The 24836-nt window shown below is 45.0% G+C and overlaps 1 protein-coding gene across 2 annotated transcripts in view; it reads right to left on the bottom strand.

The window, feature by feature from the left end:
• Positions 1 to 24836, bottom strand: part of LOC146830894 (fibrocystin-L-like) — a 1907335-nt gene that overhangs the window by 169793 nt on the left and 1712706 nt on the right. For both annotated transcript variants that reach the window (XM_085605084.1, XM_085605082.1), the window contains exon 70: positions 13562 to 13727. In XM_085605084.1, coding sequence (XP_085461210.1) covers positions 13562 to 13727 — 166 coding nt within the window. The remainder of the gene's footprint in view (positions 1 to 13561; positions 13728 to 24836) is intronic.

Here is a 24836-nt window from a genome sequence, read left to right on the forward strand (position 1 = left end):
TGGGCATTTTGGCGCACTGCTGCTTGGGAGATGAACTCTACTTTAGTCCTGAGGTCCTCAGGACACAAGGGGACCTCATCACCCCACCAGCATTGCACCAAGAGGCGCTTTGGCAGAGTGGTATAAAAAGGAGCGTGGCCTCCTACCACCTCTCAGCAATCCCACTGTGACCTAGTTGGCCTCCCCTGCCTTGCCTCTCTCCTTACTGCTCCTCCCTACCTCGCATCCTTCTTCTTTGAAAAAAACACCACCTTGTACTTCTTGTGCATGCGCACTCGCAAGACGTACAATGTAGTGTTTTTTTTTTAGGAAAAAGGATGCAAGAGGAGCAGGAAGGAGAGCGGCCAGGCAGGCGAGGTGGCAGAAACATAGGTGAGCGCCTTATTTTTTATCATTTTAAAGCATTTGGGAGGGAGTTGGAAGCGGCTAACTCCGCTCTGCCACGGAGGCAGAGTTTTGCCTACCTCTGCGTTTGCCACAGAGCACGGAGTAGGCAAATATCTGCAAACTCCGCTGGCGGAGCGGAGTTACCCGCCCAAGGTTAGTCTGTGTTACAATCTGGAAAAGTTAATCAGAGATGAGCTAAAATAAGCAGAACAAGATATCAGTAATAAACCAGAATCGGTGAAGAATGGAGGTCAGGAGGCCAAAAATAAAACATTCCTATTTATAATAGCCACTGGCACAAGTAAGCCAAGAAAAGGCATGGGGGTGCTAAAACCCTAAATGACTCTAAAGATATGTACTAGACTTCAGGAAATTCTCAGACACAAGAGCTGAAAATAGTGAATAGTATGGGAATATGGGATTCAAATTGTTGAAGAAATAGACACATGAGAGTCCTTGTTGATAGCGATCCATTATTAACCCCTTAGATTTCTGCAGAAGCACAGTTGCTTCTGTCACCTGAACATTCTAAAATTCATTAACTCTCATTCATCCATTGAGTAACAGTTCTGAATGCCTATTTTTTGCAAGACTAGACCATGATATTGGAAGTTACCCGGCTCTCCTTAGTGTGCCTCTCTGGGTTTTCTCTACATGCAAAATGTGGCAGTGAGGTTCCTTTTACAACCATGGGAGTTTGACCACGTTTTACCTCCAGGGATAGAATGGGTATGTGCATCCATATTCTGCATACTTGGGGCACTTTGGTGCTAAGGAAAGGGCTGCAGATGTTTGTGCAGTCCCATTTGTAATTCAGAACTTGTGAGCTACATATGTGCCTGCACAGTCACAAGGGGCTTTCCCTCCTTTCATTGGGGTGTGGCCCATGCAAATGAGGAAACCCTTTGCCTCTGAGCCTACTCTGTAGTATGAATGTGGGCACAGAGGCTGAGAGGCTTTCAGTAGTTGCATTGATTGCATCAGTGCACATTTGAGGGTGCCCTTCGAAAGGGGGAAAGGGTTTGAATGGATCCCTCCCACATCCCCTTGCAGGTGGCAGCAGTCACTCATTGCACCTGACTGCAATGGGTTCTCTGTCCCGCTTTGAACTGCAGACTGTCTTGCCAGCTCCCCAGTAAAAGGCAGACTGGCTGGAGGGCGGAGTTTGCCTGACACCAAGATTTACATTTACATTTTACATTTAAACTTTTCTGCATGTATCCTACTGATCCGGGGTCTATGCTGCTGTAACTATGGAGAAATCGATTGCCCCAACAATGCGTTGCACAACAAGGTACTTTCGAGTGCAGGAATCGAGCCCTGTGACCTGCATGAGCGGTGAGGCCTAGGGTGCCAGAGCAAGATGACGCAAGCAGCCTGGGTCCCGTGGTGACTCAATATCATTGGTGTGCCCCAGGGAGCAGACACGCTCATTGCCTCAAAACTAAGGCGGCTGTGAATTCTGGCCCCTGCGGTGCAGTGAGCGGCGAAGCAGTGCGAGCGACTGAGGCAGCGGACGGCTGGGCGCACCTGTTGGGCCGTGACGCGTGAATGCATGGTGGCAGAGGCGCTGCTCCAGGGAGTCGGCGGCTGACCTGCTGTACTGCCGGAGGCCTCAGCTGCACCCGAGAAACGCAGCGGTCAGTGTGGGGCGACCGGGGCAGACTGCGGGCGTGACGGCGGATCATGTCAAGGGACTGCCTGGGGGTCCGGTTATGCGCTGTTGTCCTGTGCATGTCTCCCATCTCATATGGACATCTAATCACAGCTCAGGGTTTGCCTGTCAAGTGCACATTTAGGGGAAATCGCACCAAACGTAAATATTACAATGTGCAGAGCGCACGGTCTCCGCATACCAGAGATCCAAGGTATCCACCATTTGCACACAGTGTACGCTATAAGTGGAATAGCTATGGTTTGTAAAACTGCACTTGGACCTACTGCGAATAAGAGTACAGCACTACCCATTTATAAAACTGTGCAGCCAGCAGCCAACTATAACCAAAGAACTGCAACTGTGAGTATTCACTAGGTCATTGGCTTAAATAACAAGCATTGTATATCTCATTGCCGCCATTTGGGACTCTGACCTAGGGTTCCCTGTATCGCTCGCTCTCGTCTAATGTGCCAACATACATAATACTGAACATGGGAAAAACAGACAAGCTTCAATCAAAATTGCAGTTTGAGCAGCGCAAAACCACTAGGGGTGGGCGGAATTTGCGAAATTCACTTTCGCAAACTATCGCGAAAATGTTAAAAATCTCTGCAAGCACACGGAAATATCGCAAAGATGCAGAAGTTTTTTTCCCGCCCGTTTGCGGTATTTTCTGCGTGGTCGCGGCTTGCCAACTTACCCATGTGGTTGCTCGCGGGCGCGGCCATCTTGTTTTCACTTGTCTCGCGGTGCATGATCGCGAGAAGAAAGACGTGATCGCGCGACGAATGACGTCACTGCGGGCGCGAACTGTCGCGAGACAGCGCAAATGGCACCAACAATCCAACATCTCGTGGAGAACGCGACCGGATCGGGAAAACTTGTCGGCGAACGCGGGGATTCAGGTAAGGCGATCGCGCGCACGCGAGAATATTTTTTTTTTACAGTGCGAGCAAGCAAAAAATTTCCGGTAAGATGCGGATTGCGGAAATTTTGACATTTTCGCGCTCTCCGCGGAACGTGAAAAAGTCAAATTATCGCAATTTCCGCGAGCGGATCTGAATTTTTGCCCAGGCCTAAAAACCACGAGGAACAGGGATGAGGAGGCAGAGACTGCTCAACCGGTGCAGGATGCAGTACCTGACGGTATCGAGGGGGACATAAGTCAAATCCTTACTAGCATGCAAAAGAGTCTCACCACAATTGATGGCAAAATAGACTTCCTATAGAATGGACCGAATGACAGAACGCCTAGATGAACACGCAGAAAGGCTTGGCATGGTGGAACGCAGAATATCAGAAGCTGAAGATATACAGGTTGAAGCCAATAAAACTCAGAAACAAATGGAAAAACTCCTAATGACTATGTGTGATAAATCGGAGGATTTAGAAGTGCGCTCAAGGTCAATAATCTACGAATCACGGGCCTGCCCGAGACCACCAAGACTGGTAATATGGAGCAATTTGTTGAACAATTAGCTGGTATTCTTACTTGGGCGTGATACTTTCTCTACGGTTTTCATAGTAGAAAGAGCCCACCACTCTCTGGCTCCCAGACCACCACTGGGGGCAGCCCCAAGGCCTGTGATAGCGAGATTACTTAATTACAGGGATAGAGACACAGCACTCCGCAAAGCAAGGGAGCTGCGTGTGCTTCATTTTGAGGGCTCGACGCTATCAATATACCGGGATTTCACCCCCATGGTCCAAGAGGCAAGGAGACAGATGGGCTCCGGTGAAGATCAAACTGCGAGAACTCAATATGGACTATGCAATGTTATACCCGGCAAGGTTAAAAGTTACCATGGACGGCAAGCCCAAGATTTACACAGACCCTAAGACACTGCAGAAAGCGCCCCATGAGCATACCAGGAAAGCAGCAAGATCGAGCCCCAACGACCTACAGGGCATGGAAAACGAGATAAGCAGTGACTTGGACAAGCGAGACTAACCTATCAAGACATTTGAGATTGTCACTAGGCGTTAGTCATGCAGCAGTTAGTAATTGGCTTGTCTGTATCTCAGTACTGCACCAGCCCGACACTGGGGAGCTGGCCAGGTATCTCTGCCATTGCAGTGGTCATCATAATTACTTGTGTGGGCATGCTATATGTTAAAGTTGTTAGTAAAGTTGACCTCGAAGTAATATTAAATTGATGGTAAGAAGCAAGATAGTTGAGAGAACGTCAGGGTTTTTCTCTGCCTATAAGTGTAAACTACACCTGAGGGGTTGTTTATGAAGGGGGGACAGGGAGGGGGTGTGCTCCATGACGGAGTTACGGTTTGCCATATCAGTTTGGGGATATGATGTGGGTGGGGGGAAGGGATTGAAGTTCAGCTATCATTGAAAGCCAGCAAGTTGCATACGACATGTTTTTTAGGTAATACTCATACATTGTGGAACTAATGTGAGACAGTAGGTATTATGCTCCGATATGCAAGGCGAAGGTGATAAACACCCTAAGGGTACCAATCTGAACCTAGTGACATAGAATGTTAGGGGGTTAAATGACAGACGCAAGATTCGGAAAGTGGCTAACTACTTAAACGAACACCACATTGACTTAGCCATCCTACAAGAGACCCATTTGGCCCCGGGCAGTGGGGTAGTGTCGCAGCAGACCATGAAGGGTACTTGCATCGAATCATTTCTTACCACAAACTCCTTGAGGGTCTTAGTGTAGATCAGGAGAGACACAGGCCTCCAAATACAAGTAATATATTGTGATCCTGGAGGGAGGTATGTGGTGGCTACATGTTATAAAGCCGATTTCAATGTACTCCTTGTAGGTATATATGTTCCTAATCACGAGGCGGCCATCTGCAACAGCAAGGACAATACTGGAGATAGCTGAAACAGGGCAGGAGATAGATGTGTGACGTCAACATTCCCCGACAGGAAAATAATTCACACATAACTCAACAGTACATGACACACATATGAGAATTGATTATTGGTTTGCTTCACAAGATTTGATCCCTTACATCAGTGATTTTGAACAAATGCCACAGACATACTCTGACATTCCCCTGTGAGCATGTGTCTGAAAATACCTCACATGAGGCCTAGAGTTAGGGAACGGTGGTTTCCTCAGTACTCCCTCCTTGAAACTGTGTTTTGTGCAGAACTTGAGAAGGTCATAGTGGACTTTTTTGAGGTAAACTTGGGCAGCATCCCCAAGATGAGTACCATCTGGGAGATGTTCAAGGTACATATTAGGGGGATACCGGTTTCTAAACATGCTGGCGTGCTGTACTCATTCAAAATGCAGTTGCAGAGTGTGGAACTGGACCTGAGGGAGCTTGAGAAGTGTATGCAAGCACAGCCCAAGGCCACAACACTATCTCAAATCAGAGTTAAGATAGAAGAGTTTCATGAGCTAGCTGACACGGAGGTCAAACATTTAGGAAAATATGCCGCGTCACGAGTGTATGCGGAAGGGGAGTGGCCTAGCGCCACACTAGCAATACTCACCAGATCCAATAGAAGCAGTGCTGATGTGGAACAAATCTATACTGATGACGGTGAATCAGTCAGTACTCCATCTGAGATTAATAAGGTGTTCCGCCACTACTACTCCGGTTTATACACATCACGCAATCCTAGTCCTAGTGAACCAGATAAAGAATTTTTAGCCAATATAGCAATGAAAAGGTTCACCAACTCAGGCAGGGAAAGACTCATGGCCCCTCTTCGCCCGACGGAACTCTCTGAGGCCTTAAAGAGCTTGGCTAACGATAAAGCGCCCGGCTCTGGCGGGCTCACTGTAGCTTTTTATAAAGCTTATCAGAAACATTTGATCCCACATTTGATTAATCTATTCACAGAAATGGCCGGAGAAAGCATAATGCCGCCATCTATGCATGAGGCCACATTGATTACTCTGTTTGAAACCAGCAAGGATCCATTGTACTATGCTTCATATAGACCACCTATTTTTGGAGGAAGTATTGAAAGCGTGGGAACAAGCACAAGTGCACACACTGCACTTAACTATGCTGGATAAATACAATTTCTACCGGTTGAGACTTGAAATGCGATCCTTAATAGGTGAAGATATGGAGGAGCCACAGGAACCAGCTTCACTGACTCATTTGATTCGGGCTGAATCTCCTCAAAGAGGGATAACTGTATTATATATACTCTCTCGACCATGCTCCAGCTAGCATTAAGCAAAGTGCAGCAAGAATGGGCAGCAGAGCTGGGCCTTGTGATCACAGAAGCACAGTGGGCTTACTGCTATGCACAAACCAAGACAATATCGCAAAACGTCAGGTACAGGCTCATTCATTATAAATACCTGCATAGAATGTACTATACCCCTGCTAGGATGTACAGATATGGTATGAGAGAAGACAGCTGCTGTCCGCGATGATGGGTGGATAATGCTGATTTCATGCATCTAGCATGGATTTGTCCAGGAGTACAGGCTTTTGGGGGGGTATTTGCTGCATTGAGCGATATGTTGGGAGAGCAGCTGCACGAATCCCCAGTGGTAGCTCTGTTGGGATATGATAAAGACATTCCCAACACCAGTAGAAAGCTAGAGGCTATTGGTATCCTGTTGGTAAAGTGCAGAATAGCCATGCGCTGGATGCAGGAGCCAATTCCTACCCTGCGTGACTGGCACATGGACCTAGCATATTGCTCTACGCACTCTGACAATTATAATGCTCTAATACCAGTCAGGTGTAGACCCAAAAATATTTGTGGTCCCTACCAGCAGTACTTACTGTGGAGGGCTGCAGATAGTGAGGAGAGTACAACACTAGAAGCTACTGGCATAGGATAGGCGTATACTTGTTTGCAACAGGGAGTAAGGGAAGGACAGCGTAGAGAAAACGTCTGTGTGCTTTCATCGAGTGTTTTGTCAAGGGGAAGATGTGCTGACAAGATGGGCCATGTTGAAGGATGTCACTGGGGCGCAGCTTGTGAGATGCATAAACCGTTTGTTGTTTATGTGTTAATGTTCTGCTGCAATATTGTATTGGACTAAAGTTGTAATCAGTCTAAATGTATAATAAGCTTTGCTATCTTTTCCTGTGCAGATCAGTATGAAACACATGTCGTATTGCTGGATTTGAAAAAAAGATAAATAAAGTAAATAAAAAAAAAAAAAGGCGCTAACAACAGGTCCGCCTTTCAATAGTGTGCAGCCCCTGGTTAAGGTGCATATGCAATGCTGTGCCAGGGACAATATATTTCCTGTAATACAACACGGAACAAGAGTGTGTACGAGATGTCTTGTATAGGGTTTACACAGGAAAGGTTCACTTCCAGTACAAAATACTTTGCATAGCCACAGTTTAAAACTATTCCTGCAATGAAACTAAAACTTTTTTCCAGTTTATGCCTGCCTTACAAAGGTGTAATTCTTGGTACGAAATTTCTGTCTACCATTTTTAGTAAACAGGGCTTTGTGTAAAAAAGCATGGATGTTTGTGGAAATGCCAATGAACCACCCATAGGACATCCCCTTGACATAAAGTACCAGAATGTATCGCAAAGTGTTACTTTGCATTAATTTAATGCTTCTTTTCAGGGCAAATCAAGTTTTGTGCTGGAAAATTAAAGACAATAAAGTTAGAGCCCACTTCCAGGGCTTTCTTTCCCTTTTTCAATAGCTCTATCAAAAATAAAGAAATTCAGAGAATACTGTGGTGACTTACACAGAGGTAGGCACAGACGACACACATACAGACTAGGGTAAACTGAAAACTTTAAAATTTCCAGCCACTGCTCTTTCTATCCCTGGCTCCACCCTCACCTGACCCCACCCCTTTCCACTCTTAGCTTCTTCCTGGTGGCATGTTCCTTTTCTCATTGGATCCTAGTGCCTGGTACAACATCTCTCCCCTTTTTGAACACCATCCCAGTCTTTGCTCCAATACTTACATGTCTTCAGTCAACCTCTTCGGTCGGCTCACCAGTCACCCCGACAGAGTGATCACATCCATTCGAGACGTGGGCCAATCGGGATCTTCTTTAGCATTGAGTTCACCTGTACAGGACTCCAGTCTGGCATGTGGTTCCTTATGGCCATTCAGCCTTTTAAAAGGACTGCGACTGGCCTGAAAATGAGACACATTCCGGGTGATGGACTTTGGCGAGCCACCTGCAATAGCTCGAAGTCATATGGAATGTTTGACTTTTGCCATCAGTTGTCAAAACACCACCAAGACTCCTAGTTCTGGCACGGCCTCCTGTACCTGACATTTGGTCTCAGCATACCTCTTCATCTTTTCCTTCTTCTCTTTGTCAGTGGAGTGAAGCCAGAAGGCATCTACCTCTCACTTGTCAGTCCATTGAGGGAGTCTGGTTCCAAGTGCACTTCCAAACATGAGAGAGGCAGGACTTTCACTCATGGTCAAGTGAGGTGTGGTTCGATATAAATGCAGGACTTGGAACAAGGCCTGGTCAATTGTCAGTCCTTTAGCTGTGGCCCTATGGACAATTCTTTTTAGGGTGCCCATGACATTTTCAACGACTCCATTGGCTTGGGGCCAGAATTGGGTGATCCGACGGTGTTCAATGTCTAAATGTTTTAGAAAGTCTTTGAACTCTTTGTTGGTAAATGGGTTGGCCAGTTGTCTGATTCCAGTGTTTTAGGTAGCCCCCACGTTGCAGAAATATAATTTAGTGCAAAGATTACTTTCTCATCCCTGATGAAGGACAATATCTGAATCACAGGAAACCTGGAATGTTCATCTATCAGTACTAACAGCTATTTGCCAGTGGAAAGGTGACCAAAGAAATCAATAGCTGTACGCTCCTACACATTCTCAGGTAAGTCTGAGATTATTAGTGGATGTTGTTTGGTTGTCGAGTATAGGCACATGCACAAATGACATGTTTTCAGCTCTTCTTCTACATTGTCATCCAGTTTTGGAAACCAAGGTCTCTTGCGCAGTAACCGTTTGGTGGCTTTGATTCCTCCATGCATTTAATGCGCCAGCTCAAATGCCTGTCCCTATAGACTCTTGAGTATTACTAGGTGGGAACCTCTCAATATGGTCACCGCTAGCTCTTCATGTATGTTGCAGAACGCCCTTATTTCTTCTTCATCATCTTCATCTTGCTTGCACTGTTTCCACTTTTGCGTGTCAATGAGACATTTGACACTTATCAGGGTAGCGTCCTGTCGTGTGACCACTGCATTTATTGTGAATGCTAGCGCAGAGGGAAGAGTGGTGTGTACAAAGGTATTCCTCGGTCATTGAGGGATTAGTTTGGAGGATTGCAGCGGTTCTCATGAAAAGTAGCCTGGTCGATGTTGTTCTTTTCTAGGGTTTAAGGGCTATATTGTAATCGTACTCCTGCGTACTCCACCATTCTATATGTGGAGGCATTTTCCCCTTGGGTGTTCAAAGATCGTAAGGAGAACCTGGTTATCTGTGACTATGGTGAATCATTTTCCATAGAGGAAAAGGTAAAAATGTTCACATGCCCACACAACCAATAGATTTCCTTTCTCCGGCTGGGGATATGCCTTCACTGTGTCTGTTGACTTCTACTAGCGTATGCCACTATGTGTCGCCGGGCGTATGGGTGTCCTGTGTGCTGCACCAATATGGCCCCCAGTCCTGCTAGGCTAGTGTCTACACAACACAAAAAGATGATTGACGGAATGCTGAACATTGTCAAACATTCACCCCCAGTGACAGATCTGGGTTTAATTAATCATTATTTTGCTCTCCACACAATTCCACTGTAGACCAGCCATATGCAAATCAGCCTGACCCTACTCCCCATGGGAACAATCCAGCCCGAACTGCCAGGCCAGGTCCTTCCTGAACGGGAAAACAAGCATGTTGGTACCCATTTTGGGATATGACCCCTCAGCAGCCAGGCTAGCTTGAAACCGGTGACGTAGCAAGCACAGAACCCACATCTGGGCATACCCTTCCCACTTAGGGCAAAAAAGCAACACAAAAAGATGATGGACGGAACGCTGAGCATTGTCAAACATTCACACCCAGTCACAGATCTGGGTTTAATCCATCGTTATTTTGCTCGCCATGCCTCAGTTTAGACCCAGTCATATGCAAATCAGCCTTGACCCTGCTCCCCATGGGAACATTCCACCCCAAACTGCTAGGCCAGACCGGAAAACATCCTGGGACCGATTTCGGGGTATCGCCCTTCATCAGCCAGGCTAGCTTGAAACTCGTGGCGTAGCGACCACAGGACAAGGCTAGCATCTATAGTTACCTGTGTGTTTAACGTGGGGGTCATAATATGACATGACAGCCACTTTTTTTTTCTATGGCTGACTTGATACTCTGAAAGCTTTGTTCACATTCAGGGGATAATTGGAAGTCCACTTTCTGTTTTGTGATATTTGGTAGCACTATACTGATGGGGGCATAGTCTCTGATAAATCTGGTACAGTAGCTCGCCATTTCCAAGAAGGAATGTAGCATGCTGCCATATTGCGGAGGGCTGGTGTTGGTGAGAGCTTTCACCTTTCCTGGATCTGGGGTCATGCCTTTTTCTGGAAATATGTGTCCAAAAAGTTTAGTTGGGTTTTGTGGAATTCGCATTTCTCTGTAATAAGTGTTAGTCCTGCCTTTTATAGTAGCCAGCACACTGTGTGAAGAGCATTATCATGTGCATCTCAAGTTGTCCTGAATATTAGTATATCATCGCTGTAGTTAAAGGCATTTGGCACCGGTTGGAAAACTCTTCAAATGACGTCCTGAAAGATCTCAGCAGCTGATGATATTCCTTAACTTAGACTTTTGTACTTGAAGAATCCTAAATATGTGGTGAATGTTGTAATGTACCAGCAGCCATCTTCTAGCTCTGTCTGGAGGTATCCCTTGTTGAGATCAAGTGTAGAGAAGATTTTAGCTCCATTCAACTGGGTGCCCATGGCTACTATGTGGTGCCTAGGAGTGTTCTCTCACTCTACGGCTTTTTTAGAGCCTCATGTTAATGAATAAACCACACCTTCCCTCTTTTGTTACAACTACGATAGACGATACCCATGGTGTAGGGTCTTTGGAGGGTTCAATGATGTTCACCTTCAGCAGATTTGTGATTTCTTTCTCCACTGCATCCTGGAGATGAAATGCAACCCTTCTATGCCTCTGAGCAACTGAGGCGAACATCTTCATTTATGTGCATTTATGTGCGGCTGGATCTTAACATCTTTCAGTTTGCCAAGGCCACAAAACAAAGTGGGAAACATCTGAGTTATCCCTCGATTGGCTTGTATATGATAGTTGTGAAACTCAGAAAGCAGGCCCCTGACGCCTTCCATTGCTGCACGTGTATTGGGCTTTAAATGGCTGTCATTCTGTAATGTACCCTGGCCTTGAAGAAGCCGCAGCGGTGTAGTGGCTTAGCCGCTTCGCAGAGGTAAACTTGCACATCCAGCGAGTGAAGGTTTAGTGTTAGCGTGAGGTCTTGGAACCTATCTTTGACTCCATCTCCTGTGAGATTTTAAACGTATTTCAGTATCTTTGCATTGTCCATTTCTTTTAGTGCATCAATGAAATCATCAAAGCTTTCAATCCATTCGGCCCATCTGGCACCAATTTTCAGCTTTATTGAAGTGTCTAATGAAGGAGGAGTTTTCAAGAACATTGCCACCTCATAGTGAGCCCTATGACAACCTTCTCGGTCCTGTGACATGGTAAAACAGTTCCTAGGCTGATTGTCCACAAGTGAGAGCAGACGAATGCCACCTGAAGTGTGCCAGCGACGCTCATAGTGAAGAAAACTGTTGGTGCTCTGTGAATGGCTGTAGATGGTTATCAAATCGGGGCACTTCTCCTTGCCCAATCCATAATGGCTGCCCCTTGGGAGCTGGGAGCAGTGTGAAATGTCCCTTCAATTTAGGAGCTACTGTCTGCTTGTCCTGTGTAGCTCCCAGCAGACGATTTTATTTCCATTTCTTTTCGTGCCCGTGGAGCGCCACTGAGCCTTCTGAGGTACTTCTTGAAGAACAGACTGTCCCGTGCAGGCCACCCCATGCCTTGGAGTACCGATAGGCCGTCTGGGGCACTCAGGCTGCTGGAGTGAGTGGATGGCTGCACTTGCGATCCTGTAAACCGCGGAGCACCGCAAAGCCCTCTGGGGCGTTCCCCGGCAGGTATAGGCCACTGGAATGTGTGGTAAAGGTGACACTGCCGTTTGGCACCGACAGGCAGTCAGGACCACACTGATGAGGTGAGCTCCAGGCACTCCAGCTCTGCACTGCAAATGCTGCAGAAAATAACACGCTGGTGCAGCATGCAGATACTTGTGAGCTTTGTGTATTACAAACGACAACACTCTAAACCTATTCAGTAACCCACACTGTTGGCAAGAAAAGAGTCTGTGAAAATGGACGATGTGAACTGCAGCGACAATGCTTCAATTTGCATTAGGAAGTAGATGGCACGATTCAACATTACCTGCCTTATAGGTGCTCCATCATTTTTAACCAATGAATCAGTCAGAATGTGGAAGTTTCAGTCAAAGAAGTGCTGATATTGCTTGACAATGTGAATCCTAGTGTTTCCTGGCCTTTTCTAGTTGAGGTTTAGCTTTGTGATTTGTTGTTTGCAAATATACATTTTTGTCTTTCTCTGTGAAATAGTGAGACCTATTCTTTTGCATAAAGTAAAATGATGTGTTTCCTCTTCTGCCCATTGTACCAATAAAATGTGTTTTTTGTTTTATTAAAATGCAATTAAACGCTCAGACCACCCGTGTTGAATGCCCATTTGAATGAAAGTTATTGATTAAAAAAAAATCTTTCTATGGATCAGGGCAAATGAAATCTGCTTTGTGATATATATGATTGACAAGTCTCCTATAGAAAATTAGCAACCAGCTAACCTCCCTTCAGGCCCAATTAACAAAAGTATTCTGTGACAAAATCCTAACTTTACTACTCCTATAGGACCTTTGTGAATACCGAAATTTGTAAAGTTAGGATTTTGTCTCAGTTTAACTTAAGTTTTGGTCTTAAGTTCAACTTAAGTAAAGCTTAAGTTTAACTGAAACAAAATCCTAACTTTACTACTTCTAACTGCCCTTTGTGAATGTGGAAAGTCGTAAAGTTAGGATTTTGTCTCAGTTAAACTTAAGTTTTGGTCTTAAGCTAAACTTAAGACCAAAACTTAAATTTAACTGAGACAAAATTCTGACTTTGCTACTCCTAAATGCCCTATGTGAATACCAAAAGTGGTAAGTTAGGATTTTGTCTCAGATTACTTTTGTGAATCAGGCCCTTCATTTTCAATATTCCTAGTAACTCTGAACATGGAACGTTTAGTGCTTAATTTTCCGTCAATTAAACCTGTAAGCCTGACTTTTGATATCTGACTTTCATCTTCAACAAAAAGTGTGAATCTGAGCAACCCACAATACCTTCCTTTGTTTAATTTTCCATATGTGTGACATTTGTGAGTGCCTACGGAAGAGCCAGATTTCTGTGTGCACTGTACGAAAGTGATCATGCATAATATTATTTTCACAATTGTATGCATTTTAGTAGGATACTCTGTGTTACAAAGACTTACCCTACATCAGGTCTGTGTATGAATATCTTTGCCTCATTCGCAGTGTCAGCCATCTGTAGCCCTGACACGTGCACAGGGTGCTGGAGATCTTCATTCAGGGGATTCGTCATAAACATCACATTTGTTTCGACTGAACAGGCATTCTTAAATCCAACGAAGAGAGAATCTAAAAACAGGCAAATGCGTTGTTTGTTTATATCATAGTACTATGTTTTACTGAAGATAGACCAGAAGAACCTGAACACATATGTTCGGATTGATAAAAATTATGTTGATCAAAATGAGAACTGTCAGTTATTTTTATTTTTAACAGAAGTGCGCATTTCAACTTTTCAAAGAAAATCTTTCTTGCTCACATCCAATTTCGATTGAAAAATTAGAATCTAGTGGTCAATGGATTGAAAGGTAAATGGTGAGTCTATAATGTTAGTGATGTGCTACATCCAGAGGGGGGCCTGAACCATAATGCAATGCACTCATGTGTGGCGATGATGCTGTGGATCACACCTCACAAATCTACATGTGCATTTAACAACACTTAAAGTCCACTTGACTCTCAGCAATTGAATCCAGAGGCCTGAACCATTTCTTAGTCTTATAATAAAATGTCTGTAGTTTTTTGCCTTAACTCTATAAAGGGAGGACACCATGCAAAATGACACTGTTTTATATATGACCCTATTAACCAACAGCAGATTTTTGTTCTTATAAATATTGACGCACCACACCCTCAAAAAGTGATTCAACATTACAATACATGTAACCAGTATCTATTTTTGAGAGATATATTGCACCAGCAGAGATAGCGCCATTGTAGTTATGGTCAGGTCAGAGTTTCCTTATTAAAGGATTTTTTTGATTTCTTTATAACTTTGGTGCCGTTTGATAACTCTTAACAAACGATTTTCCAAAAAAGAAAAAGTGAATTCAGTTATTGTACGTTTTGGGCAGATCCCTTAAACAGGGGCCAAGAAAGAGGTTGTCCCGAAAGTGACATCTGCCATTTTAATTCCAGTAGGAATCACTGCTCATCAATACAGAAAAACGGCTGAAGGTAATTAACGTGGTACAAATGCAGAACTTCAAGCAAGTAAGTGTCTTGTTTCGGTAGGGTGCTCCACTTGGGCACAAAAAAGTTTCACACATGAGACATCTGGATGGTTAATTTGTAGAGGAAAGAGTTTTTTCTCCCATGTGCCATTTCGGTAAAGTAAATCTCTAGAAAGATTCACAGTACTGGAATAATCTAATTGGCTGACCACAAGGTTGAGGGAACACAGTGTGGGGATATGGACCAATGTGTGCTTCTACACCCATTTTTTTGTAAAACAAAAAAATAATAATCATCCGTGGTGTCTGGCTGACTTTCAGCCACCCATGAGGGAGGATTTTGGGGCAAACTACCCAATCTGACCCCAGTGGGGTAAAAATAATGTGGGTCCGTTCATGGGTGGGGGTAAAGCCCAATGACTGGGAGGGCCACCCCCACACCATTCCTATTTTTCAAACTATGTTCTGGGGCGTACTCGGTTTTCTGCTGCCTTACGGAGCAGATTGGAGGTAAAGTCCCCCCTATTTGACACCAGGGGGCAGAAAGACTGCTGGGCCCATTATGAGGTAGTGGCACTGCTCAATGCCTTGGAAGCCTACTCCATCCTTTCTTTTATTGAAATGGTCCTTCCCTGGAGTGCCTTTGACATTCCCTGGTGTGCAAGGGGTCTGTGAGTTGTTGTGTGGGTCTGTGAGTGTGAATGGTAGTAGTTTTGTTGGTCTGTGAGTGGGTGTTTGAGTGGCTGTATGGGTGTGTGAGTGGTTGTGTGGCTGTGCAAGCAGGTGTGTGAATGTGTGAGTGGTTGTGAGAGTGACTGGGCCTGTGAGTGGGTGTGTGAGTGGTTTTGTGGGTCTGTGAGTGGCGGTGTGAATAGCTGTGTGGGGGTATGAATGCTGTATGGGTGTGTGAGTGGTTGTGTGAGTGGTTGTGTGGGTGTGCAAGTGACTCGGAGTGAAAGGGGGTGTGAGTGTCTGTGTGGGTCTGTGAGTGGGTGTGATAGCAGGTTTTTGGGTCTGTGAGTGGGCATGTGAGTAGCTGTATGTGTGTTTGAGTATTTCTGTGGTTATGTAAGTGGGGTGTGAATATGTGAGTGGGTGTGTAAGTGGCTGTGTGAGTCTATGAGTGGCTGTGTGAGTGATTTTGTGGGTCTGTGAGTGGGTGTGTGAGGGGCTGCATTGGTGTGTAAGTAGGTGTGTGGCTGGTTGTAAGGGTGTGCAAGGGATTTGTAAGTTGATGTGTCTGTTGGTGTAAATGGTAGTGGTTTTTCTAGGCCTGTGAGTGGGTATTTGAGTGGCTGTATGGGTGTGTGAGTGGTTATGTGGGTGTGCAAGCAGGTGTGTGAATGTGTGAGTGGTTGTGTGAGTGGGTGTGTGAGTGACTGGGTCTGTGAATGGGTATGTGAGTGGTTTTGTGTGTCTATGAGGGGGGTCTGAATGGCTGTGTGGGTATGTGAATGGGTATATGAGTGCTTGTGTGGGTGTGGTAATAGGTTTGTGGGTGCGTGAGTGGTTCTGAGAGTATGTAAGTGGTTGTATGAATAAGTGAGTGGATATATAAGTAGTTATGTGGGTCAGTGAATGGCTGTGTGTATGGTTTTGTGGGTCTGAGTGGGTGTGTGAAAGGCCACATGGTGTGTGAGTGGATGTGTGAGTGGTTGTATGGGTGTGGCAATGGTTGTGTGGGAGTGCAAGTCAGTGTTTGAGCGGCTTTGTGGATCTGTGAGTGTATGTGATAGTAGTTTGTAGGTCTGTGATTGGGTGTGTGAGTGGTTGTGTGGGTGTGCAAGTAGGTGTGTGAGTGACTGATGTGGGCCTGTGTGTGTGGTAGGGGTGTTGTGTGTCTGTCAATGAGTGTCTGAGTGTTTGTGTGCAGACAACGTCCACCCCCTTCCCAACTGAGGCAAAACAGCAGCCCTCTCCTCCTGGATCTCTCGGCAGCCTTCGATACAGTCCCTTACTGCACCCTATGCACAAGACTCCATGAGGCCCGCATCTGCAATAAAGCCCTGGAATGGATCTGCTCCTTCCTCACCTGCCAAACACAGAAAGTCAGACTACCACTGTTTCACTCGGAAACCATAAAGATCAGCTGCGGAGTGCCTCAGGGCTCCTCCCTGAGCCCCACTCTCTTCAACATCTACATGGCTCCGCTTGCAACCATCATCAGGAACCATGGACTCAACATCATCTCCTATGCCGATGACACCTAGCTGATTCTCTCCCTCACCAACAAACCCACAGTCGCCAAGAACAACTTATACAACAGGATGAAGGTTGTCACCACCTGGATGAAGAACAGTTGCCTCAAGCTTAAGGCAGAAAAGATCGGAGTCCTCATCATGGGCTCCACCCCGTCCATCTTGGAGAACTCCTGGTGGCCCTCAGCACTTGGAAACCCACACCCACTGACCAAGCAGAAAACCTCCAGGGGAAACGCTTTAACTTCGGTATTTTCATCGAGCGAGAGTTCTCCCGTACCCATATTTACAACGTTGCACCCACAAGTCATGGTACTGACATAAAAGTAGCGTCGTCAATCTCACATATAACGGAATATTGTTGGGGCATCTGTTGGAATTAATACAACAGAACAAACCTTTCTGTTATAAGTATACAGAGGTAACTGCTGCGGATTGTGCATCATTCTTTAACACTGCCATAATGGACATTGGCATCTTTGATACTAAAATACTCCGAAGCAGATTTAACGTTATCCTTCCTCGTTTAATGATTCATAGAACCTCACACACCATTTGACGATCCATAGATTGACTACATTTGAAGCGGTCTAGAAGTCACAGTACCCCATAGAAGATATAGAGGTTTCAAAAGATATATGTACATGGTGTCCTGACGGAGGCTGTAAGCCGAAACACGCGTAGGATCTAAAGTTTGCAAGAGCCATGCCCCAAACCATCATGTTTTCAATAACATCAAACAACTTTTATACATAACTTTGATGAATGTTTAATGAATTTTAGATAGAATGGAAACTATTGTACCCTTTGTTTCAAAATGATTGAAGTATTTACATGTGTAAACATTTTGCACTTCTAAGTATAGAGGTCATCATTACCTCCAGTATATACTTCCTATGTTTTTTCTTTTGTCTTTAAATTATGAAAAATATGATTCATTTACAAAATAAGAAAAATAAAAAATATATATTTTTGTAACCAATGCTGTATGTATGCAATATTGTGTATGCTTTTCAGGTCCGCAATGTTAATTTTTATATTCCTAATGCGTTTTGATTTCAATTATTTGATACACCCTGATTTAGGAACTTACGTCAGGGGTACCCTTATCTTTACAAACAAGCACAAAACCTCTGCATCATCCTAGAGCCCTCCTTCACCATGAACCACCAGATCAACGGCATCTCTTCCTGCTCCCACATGTCCGGCTTGCTCTGAAAGATATTCAAGTGGATCCCCAATGAGTCCACAAATACAGTCACCGACGCACTCATCAGCAGCAGAATCATTTACGGCACCACACTCTATGCCAGCATCACCCAGAAACTCCTCAAGAAACCTCTGCTAGACGTATCCTCAATATCCCCCGCCACAGCCACATCACCAGCCACCTGAGATACCTCCACTGGCTCCCAGTCAACAAAAGAATCACATTCAAGCTCCTCACAAACACCTACAAAGCCCTACACAATGCAGGACCTGCATACCTCAACCACCCCCTTGCATTACACGCACCCACCAGAGATCTCCGCTCTGCCCAACTGGCGCTGGCTACCATCTCACATATCCGCAACACCACAGCTGCAGTAAAATCCTTCTCCTACCACACAGCAAAGACCTGGAACACCCTGCTTGCTGAGCTAACTATAACTCATGCCCTCCAATATGGGTTATTGACTGGTTGTCTGAGTACCTGTATGGGTGCCCGAATGTCTGTGTTGGTGGGTGAGGGTGTGTGTGACTCCCTGCAGGGATGTGTGAGTGAATGATTCACTGGGTGTATGGGTTCATGGATGTCTCAGTGGTATATGGGTGAGTAACTGCATATGTGTAAGCCAGTATATGTGAGTGTTGGAGTGTATAAGTGACTATAAATGAGAGTGAGTGATTGTGAGAGTGGCTGTATGGATGAGTGTGTGTTTGTGTTAGGGATTTTATAAGAGAGTAAATATATGTTAATATCTGTATGACTAAGTACGGTGGTGTGTGTATAATGTATAGGTGAGTATATGGCAGTGTAATTGACTCTTTGGGTGAGTGGCTAGGTGTGTGAGTAACTCTATGGGTGAGTGTCTGTATGGGTGTATGAGTTCATATATCAGTGGCTGTATTGGTGAGTGACTGCATGTATGAGTGGCTGTATGGGTGAGTGAGTGGATGTGTGGGTCGACCTATGAATCAATGAGTGGGTATGTATTAACTGGTATTGGTATGTATATGGTTTTGAGAATGGTAATCTGAATTTTGGAGTGGGTGTATGAATGGTTATATTAAGATGTGAGTAGGTGTATCAGAAATGCTGTGGATGATGTTATCAGTGATATCATCAGTGATGTCATTTGAGATGTCATAAATGATGTTATCAGTGATGCCACTCACTATTTCATGAGCGCTGTAATATGTGACGTCATCAGCAGTGCATTGCAGGGGCGCAAGTTATATAATGGTTGAATTTCTCTGGTTTTGTACGAGTGAATGTCAGCCTAACTATAATTTTCCTGAAACCTGTGGTTTTTCCAATGAATTACTAAGGATTTCAAAATGCTAATTTCTAACTGTAAAGACCCTGAAACCTGTGTTTTTTCAGTAAATTTCTAAGGTTTTTATAATCATAATTTCTAACCATAACATCCCTGAAACCTGTGTTTGTTTCAGTGAATTTTCTAAGGTTTTTTAACTAGCAGTCATGTTTGCAGAGTGGTGGAGTAAGTGGTCTGGGCCTCCGACCAGCTCTCAGGAATTCCGATGTGTATGACTTACAGGAGGTACCAGGATGGCTTCTTGGCCCCCACGGTCTCTCTGGAGTTAAGTGGACTTCATTCCCCAACCAGTAGTGTGACAGGTGGCATGTTTGCAGAGTGGTCGAGAAAGTGGGTGTGGCCTCTGACCACTTCTACGCAATCTAGCTGTGTGGGGCTCACTGGGGATAACAAGAGGGCTAGTTGGCTCCCTGGGACCCTCAAGAGGCAAGGGGACTTCATGCCCCAACCAAGAGTGTGCCAGGAGGCGCAATTGCAGATTCGTGTAGAAAGGGGGCACGGCCTGTGACTACAGTTGCCTGGAGGACCCAAAGAAATGTCTCCAGTGACCTTGTGTGTCTGTAACTTTGCCACCGAGCGGGAAATGCGCTGGGGTGCTTTCAGTAAACCGTCCATTATTCTGGGAAAAGGGCGGGAAGATGTTGCATCCTGCTAATGTATGTGGGGCAGGGCCAAGGAGACAGGGCTTCTCTGCAAGTTTACATGCCTGTAATAAAAGGTCAGCACACTGTCTCTAGTCCCAGCAGCAGATGACGCGAAAGAACCCTCCGGTCACAGGAACTGCATGAGGTTTTGCGCTAGAGAAAATCTAGGATGCAAATACCTCAATCAAGGATCACAGCAATCTTTTTACTGTGAAAATGAGGAGAAAGCACACCTTCTTAGCCATGACCATGCTCATGAAGTTAGGCTGATAAATGCCTTACAGAAGTGGAGCATCAACTCCAAAACTTTAAAAATAAAGCCCCGGGGAGGTGGCGGTCCCTGGGGCTGCGGCGTCCATGTGCCCACATGCGTTTAATATAAAAAGCCATGGGGAGGAGGTGGTCCCCGGGGCTGTGTGGGGGGGTCAGAAGCCCCTCATGCATTTATTTTAAAAAAAAAGCCCTGGGGAGCTTGTGGTCCCTGGGACTGGGGGGGCCATGTGGCTCTCCTGCAATTAATAAAGATAGCCCTGGGAATGTGAAGGTCCCCGGGGCTGGAGGTAGATTCAGGGTTTAGTGTAGTGCACTGGTGTTTGGGTAGTGAAGGGGATCGTGCTGGGGTAGTATTTTAGAGTTTACGACAGTGCAGTGGGTAGTCTTTGGGTAGTGTAGAGGGTCATGCCGACAGACTGACTCACAGAGCTCCGAGCCGACGGACGGGCTTCTAATGGCATGACCGCGACCTGGTGATATGAGGAGAGGCAGCATGAAAGGCATATCTCACACAGACACAGATGCCTGTGTTTCCTCGCACAGGTAAAACTGCGGACCCGATGGATTCTACACAGAGAGATGCAAGCTGATGGAGTAAATCACAAAATGGCTGCCAACACTTCGTGGTTTCAGCCATTCACAGCCAATAAGCCGCAAGCTGCTGCTTGTAACCCCTCAGCCAATCACAAGTCAGAATTCTCAAATTTCGATATCTGTAAGATTTGATATTTCTCAAAAACTACTGAACGGATTTACACCATTTAAACAAAAGCATGCTTTCTGGACCATCACCTTTCTCCCTGCCAACTTTGGCGTAATTCTGTTCAGCAGTTTCACCTGTAGTTTTCTGTAAAGTTTCGTATGGAAATTCCATTGAGAAAACACGTTTTAGGACCCTCTTTTTTCTCAGCCCCTCCTACACCATTCACCCCCAAACTTTCAATATAGGATCTAATCAAAAAAAGAAAAATTTTTGGGATAATTTCATAAAGATTCGTCAAACGACGCCAAAGTTACAAGCACATAGAAGACTCTAGGAGGGGGGCCGCGCAACCCCCCTCCCAACATAAGTGAAACCCCGGGGCTGCACGGACCTCAGCGGACCCCCGCAACCACTGCGAGCCCCTGCTATTATTTTTTAAGAAATACCCCCGCGACCTAGCCCACCCGAGGGCCTCATTAAAATAAAAGGCAAGAACCCACGACCCCAGCGTAAATTTTTGCTGATTTTTTTTTTCCAATGATTTTTTGAGACCCCCCTGAGCAGACCTAGTGGGTCAGGGTTTTTCTACCCTGCCCCCTTCTCTTGTTTTATACCTTTGTTTCTCCATTTTCGGGTGACTCGTTTCTACCGAGCCACTAGATGGCTGCCAACACTTCCTGGTTTGGAGAACTAGCAGCCAATCACAGTGAAGCTCGCGCACGAGACTTAGGCTCTGCCCAGATATCGAAACTTTTATTTTTCTAATTTCTCAGCAACTTCTGAACGGATTAGCATAATTTTAAAAAAGTTCGGTTTCTGACCCAAGCACTACCTTTCTGCCAAATTTGGAGAAATTCCGTTCAGTAGTTTCGGCTGTAGCCCTGCACAAAGTTTCCTATGGGAAATTGATTTTTTGACTCTTATTTTTTGAATTTCTCAAAAAAAAGGCCGCTTTCTGAACGAAGCTCTACCTTTCTGCCAAATTTGGGGTAATTCCATTCAGCAGTTCAAGCTGTAGCTCGTCGCAAAATTTCCTATGGAAATTAACATGGAGAAAACGACTTTTGGGACCCCCCTTTTTTTCTCAGCCCCCGCTTGACAAATCACCTCCAAACTTTCAGGATAGGAGCTGACCTTGATAGACTTTTTGGGGGAGAATTTCAGGAAGATTCATCAAACGACGCCAAAGTTATTAGCAAATCAAAAAATGCTTTTCCTATGGAAACGAGGTTCTAACTATAACTACATACTGGTGACCGCCAGTAGGTAATATATATATATATATATTTTGTTTCTGCCTCCTACGGGTGGAAAAAGACGCAGAACGGACCCAGAAATCAGTGCCAATCAAGTTTTAATTTATTAGATCTTTATCAAGCCTGTCCGTCATGACGCGTTTCAGCCCCCACTCGGGTCTTGATCATATGACATACATATATATATTCACTTAAAAAACCATAGGTTTCACACAAGTTATAGTTAGCTGTACATTTCACTCGTAAAAAACCATTGAAATTCCCCCGTTATAGTTAGTGCAGGCAACTATAACTCACGCGACCGCAATCCTCTGCTGATGATGTCAGATATTACATCACTGATGACATATGTGTCTTTATGAAAAATAAATATTTGTAATATATGTATAGCTAAAGATACAGTATTAGCATCAACAGAGGATTGCAGTCGCGTGAGTTATAGTTGCCTGCACTAACTATAACGGGGGAATTTCAATGGTTTTTTACGAGTGAAATGTACAGCTAACTATAACTTGTGTGAAACCTATGGTTTTTTAAGTGAATTTGCAAGGTTTTTTAAATGCTAATTCCTAACTATAACGTGTGTGAAACCTATGGTTTTTTCAGTGAATTTGTACGTTTTTTTAAATGCTAAGTTACTTTACGCCGTTCGTGGCGTGCGCGCCCACTTCACGCAGTTCGTTCAGTGCGCGCACGGTGCGCTTTGCGCACCGTGCGCGGACAGTGAGCACGCGGTGCGCTTCGCGCACCGCGCACCCACTTTACGCAGTTAATGCCGTGCACGCACGGTGGGCACGCGGTGCGCTACGCGCACTGCGTGCCCACGTTACGCTGGATGGGCCATGTACGCACGTCCGCACCGTCCGCACACGGAGGACATATTATGCGCTTCGTTGTGAAAGGTTATCTATTAAATGTTCATTTATTATATATGCCATGCACAAAAGGTGCTCTTGGGACAACCTTTTGTACACGGGGGGGAAAATGTGGATATATATTTTTTTTTTTTTAGCATACGCGTACGGTAAGCTTACCGTAAGCGCACTCCGCGATTTTTTTTTTAAAATATTAAATTTATTTTTCATACTTTTTGGTCCTTTGTTAACCCCCTGAGGAACACAAGGGGGTCTGCAACTCTCTTCGTTGCCCCCTTTTCATGTTATCAACCTTTGTTTTTCAGTGCGAGAGACAGAAAATGGCGGCCGATACTTCCTGGTTTCGACCGATTCGAATGTTTACTTTGATCTAACAACCAATCAGAATCGCGCTCACGCACGTCACCGTACGCGTACGGTAAGCTTACGGTAAGCGCACGGAGCGCGCTTACAGATATATATATTGATTTAAATGCTATTTTCTCTGAAACTACTGAACAGATTTACACCAGACCTACAAAAGGCACTTCCTTGACCTGCGGACTACCTCTCTGCCAAATTTCAAGTAATTCTGTTCAGCCGTTCGGGCTGTAGCTGTGTCTAAAGGTCCTATGGAAAAGTGCATGGGGAAAATGCGTTTTGGGACCCCCCTTTTTTCTCAGCTCCAGCTTGACGAGTCACCCTGAGACTTTCAGGGTAGGAGCGGATCATAGCGCCCCATTAGTTTTGAAAATTTCGCGAGGATTCGTCGACCGGCGCCAAAGTTATTCCAAATAGAATGTTGCGGATTTCCTATGGAAACAGGGTCCTAACTATAACTATCTACTAGCGACCACCAGTAGATAATAAGAGCTATGTATGCCTCACACGTCCTCCATTGGTGGAGATTTATTGATAACATTCGCGGCATTTGGAAGGGGTCTGAGGATTCTGCACATCAATTTGTCAATGATATCAATGACAACAATTTTAATGTAACATTTACGGCGGATATCAGCACCAATTGAGTTCAATTCTTAGATGTGGAATTATATATCAACGACAATACAATTCAAATTAAACTTCACAGGAAAAGCACTGCAGGCAATTCTGTTTTGCAGGCCAGCAGTGCTCACCCCCACCATCTAATTTGCAGCATTTCATATGGAGAATTTCTGCGAATTAGGAGAATTTACAGTTCTGAATCAGACCTCAATCTCTGCCAGGTAGATGCTCTCCATAGAATTTTAGCTAGAGGTTACAAAGTGAAAGACTTAGAAGAAGCCTTAGTTAGGGCCTATAACCATAACAGGGAGGAATTCTTACGGGGCCAAACAGCTGCTACTAGAGCAACTGCAACATCCTCTGGTCAGTTATCCAATACTTTGGACTTGGTCAGGTTAATAGCTTCATACAGCTGCCAGGACAGACAAGTAAGGAAGATTATTTACAAACACTGGCCGATAATTTTATCTTGAGGTTGTCACAGATCGTGCCCAGTCTTCCTACTCTTACATTAAGACGTGCTCCCTCAATGAGGGATGCGCTGGTTAAAAACAGTCCTGTGCGCTGGTTAGAAACAGTCCTGAGGTGGTTGTTTCCAATACCTGGTTGTCTCCAAGGACAGGTTTTTTTAAATGTACATCGTGCAGAGCCTGTAAGTTTGGGAAGAACATCACTGAGCATACCACAGCATTTGGAGATAAGCCTATTAAGATCCAGGGTCACTATACATGTCAAACCGAGTTCGCAGTATA

The sequence above is a fragment of the Triturus cristatus genome, chromosome 5_1 (assembly GCF_964204655.1).
Source record: "Triturus cristatus chromosome 5_1, aTriCri1.1, whole genome shotgun sequence".
NCBI lineage: Eukaryota > Metazoa > Chordata > Amphibia > Caudata > Salamandridae > Triturus > Triturus cristatus.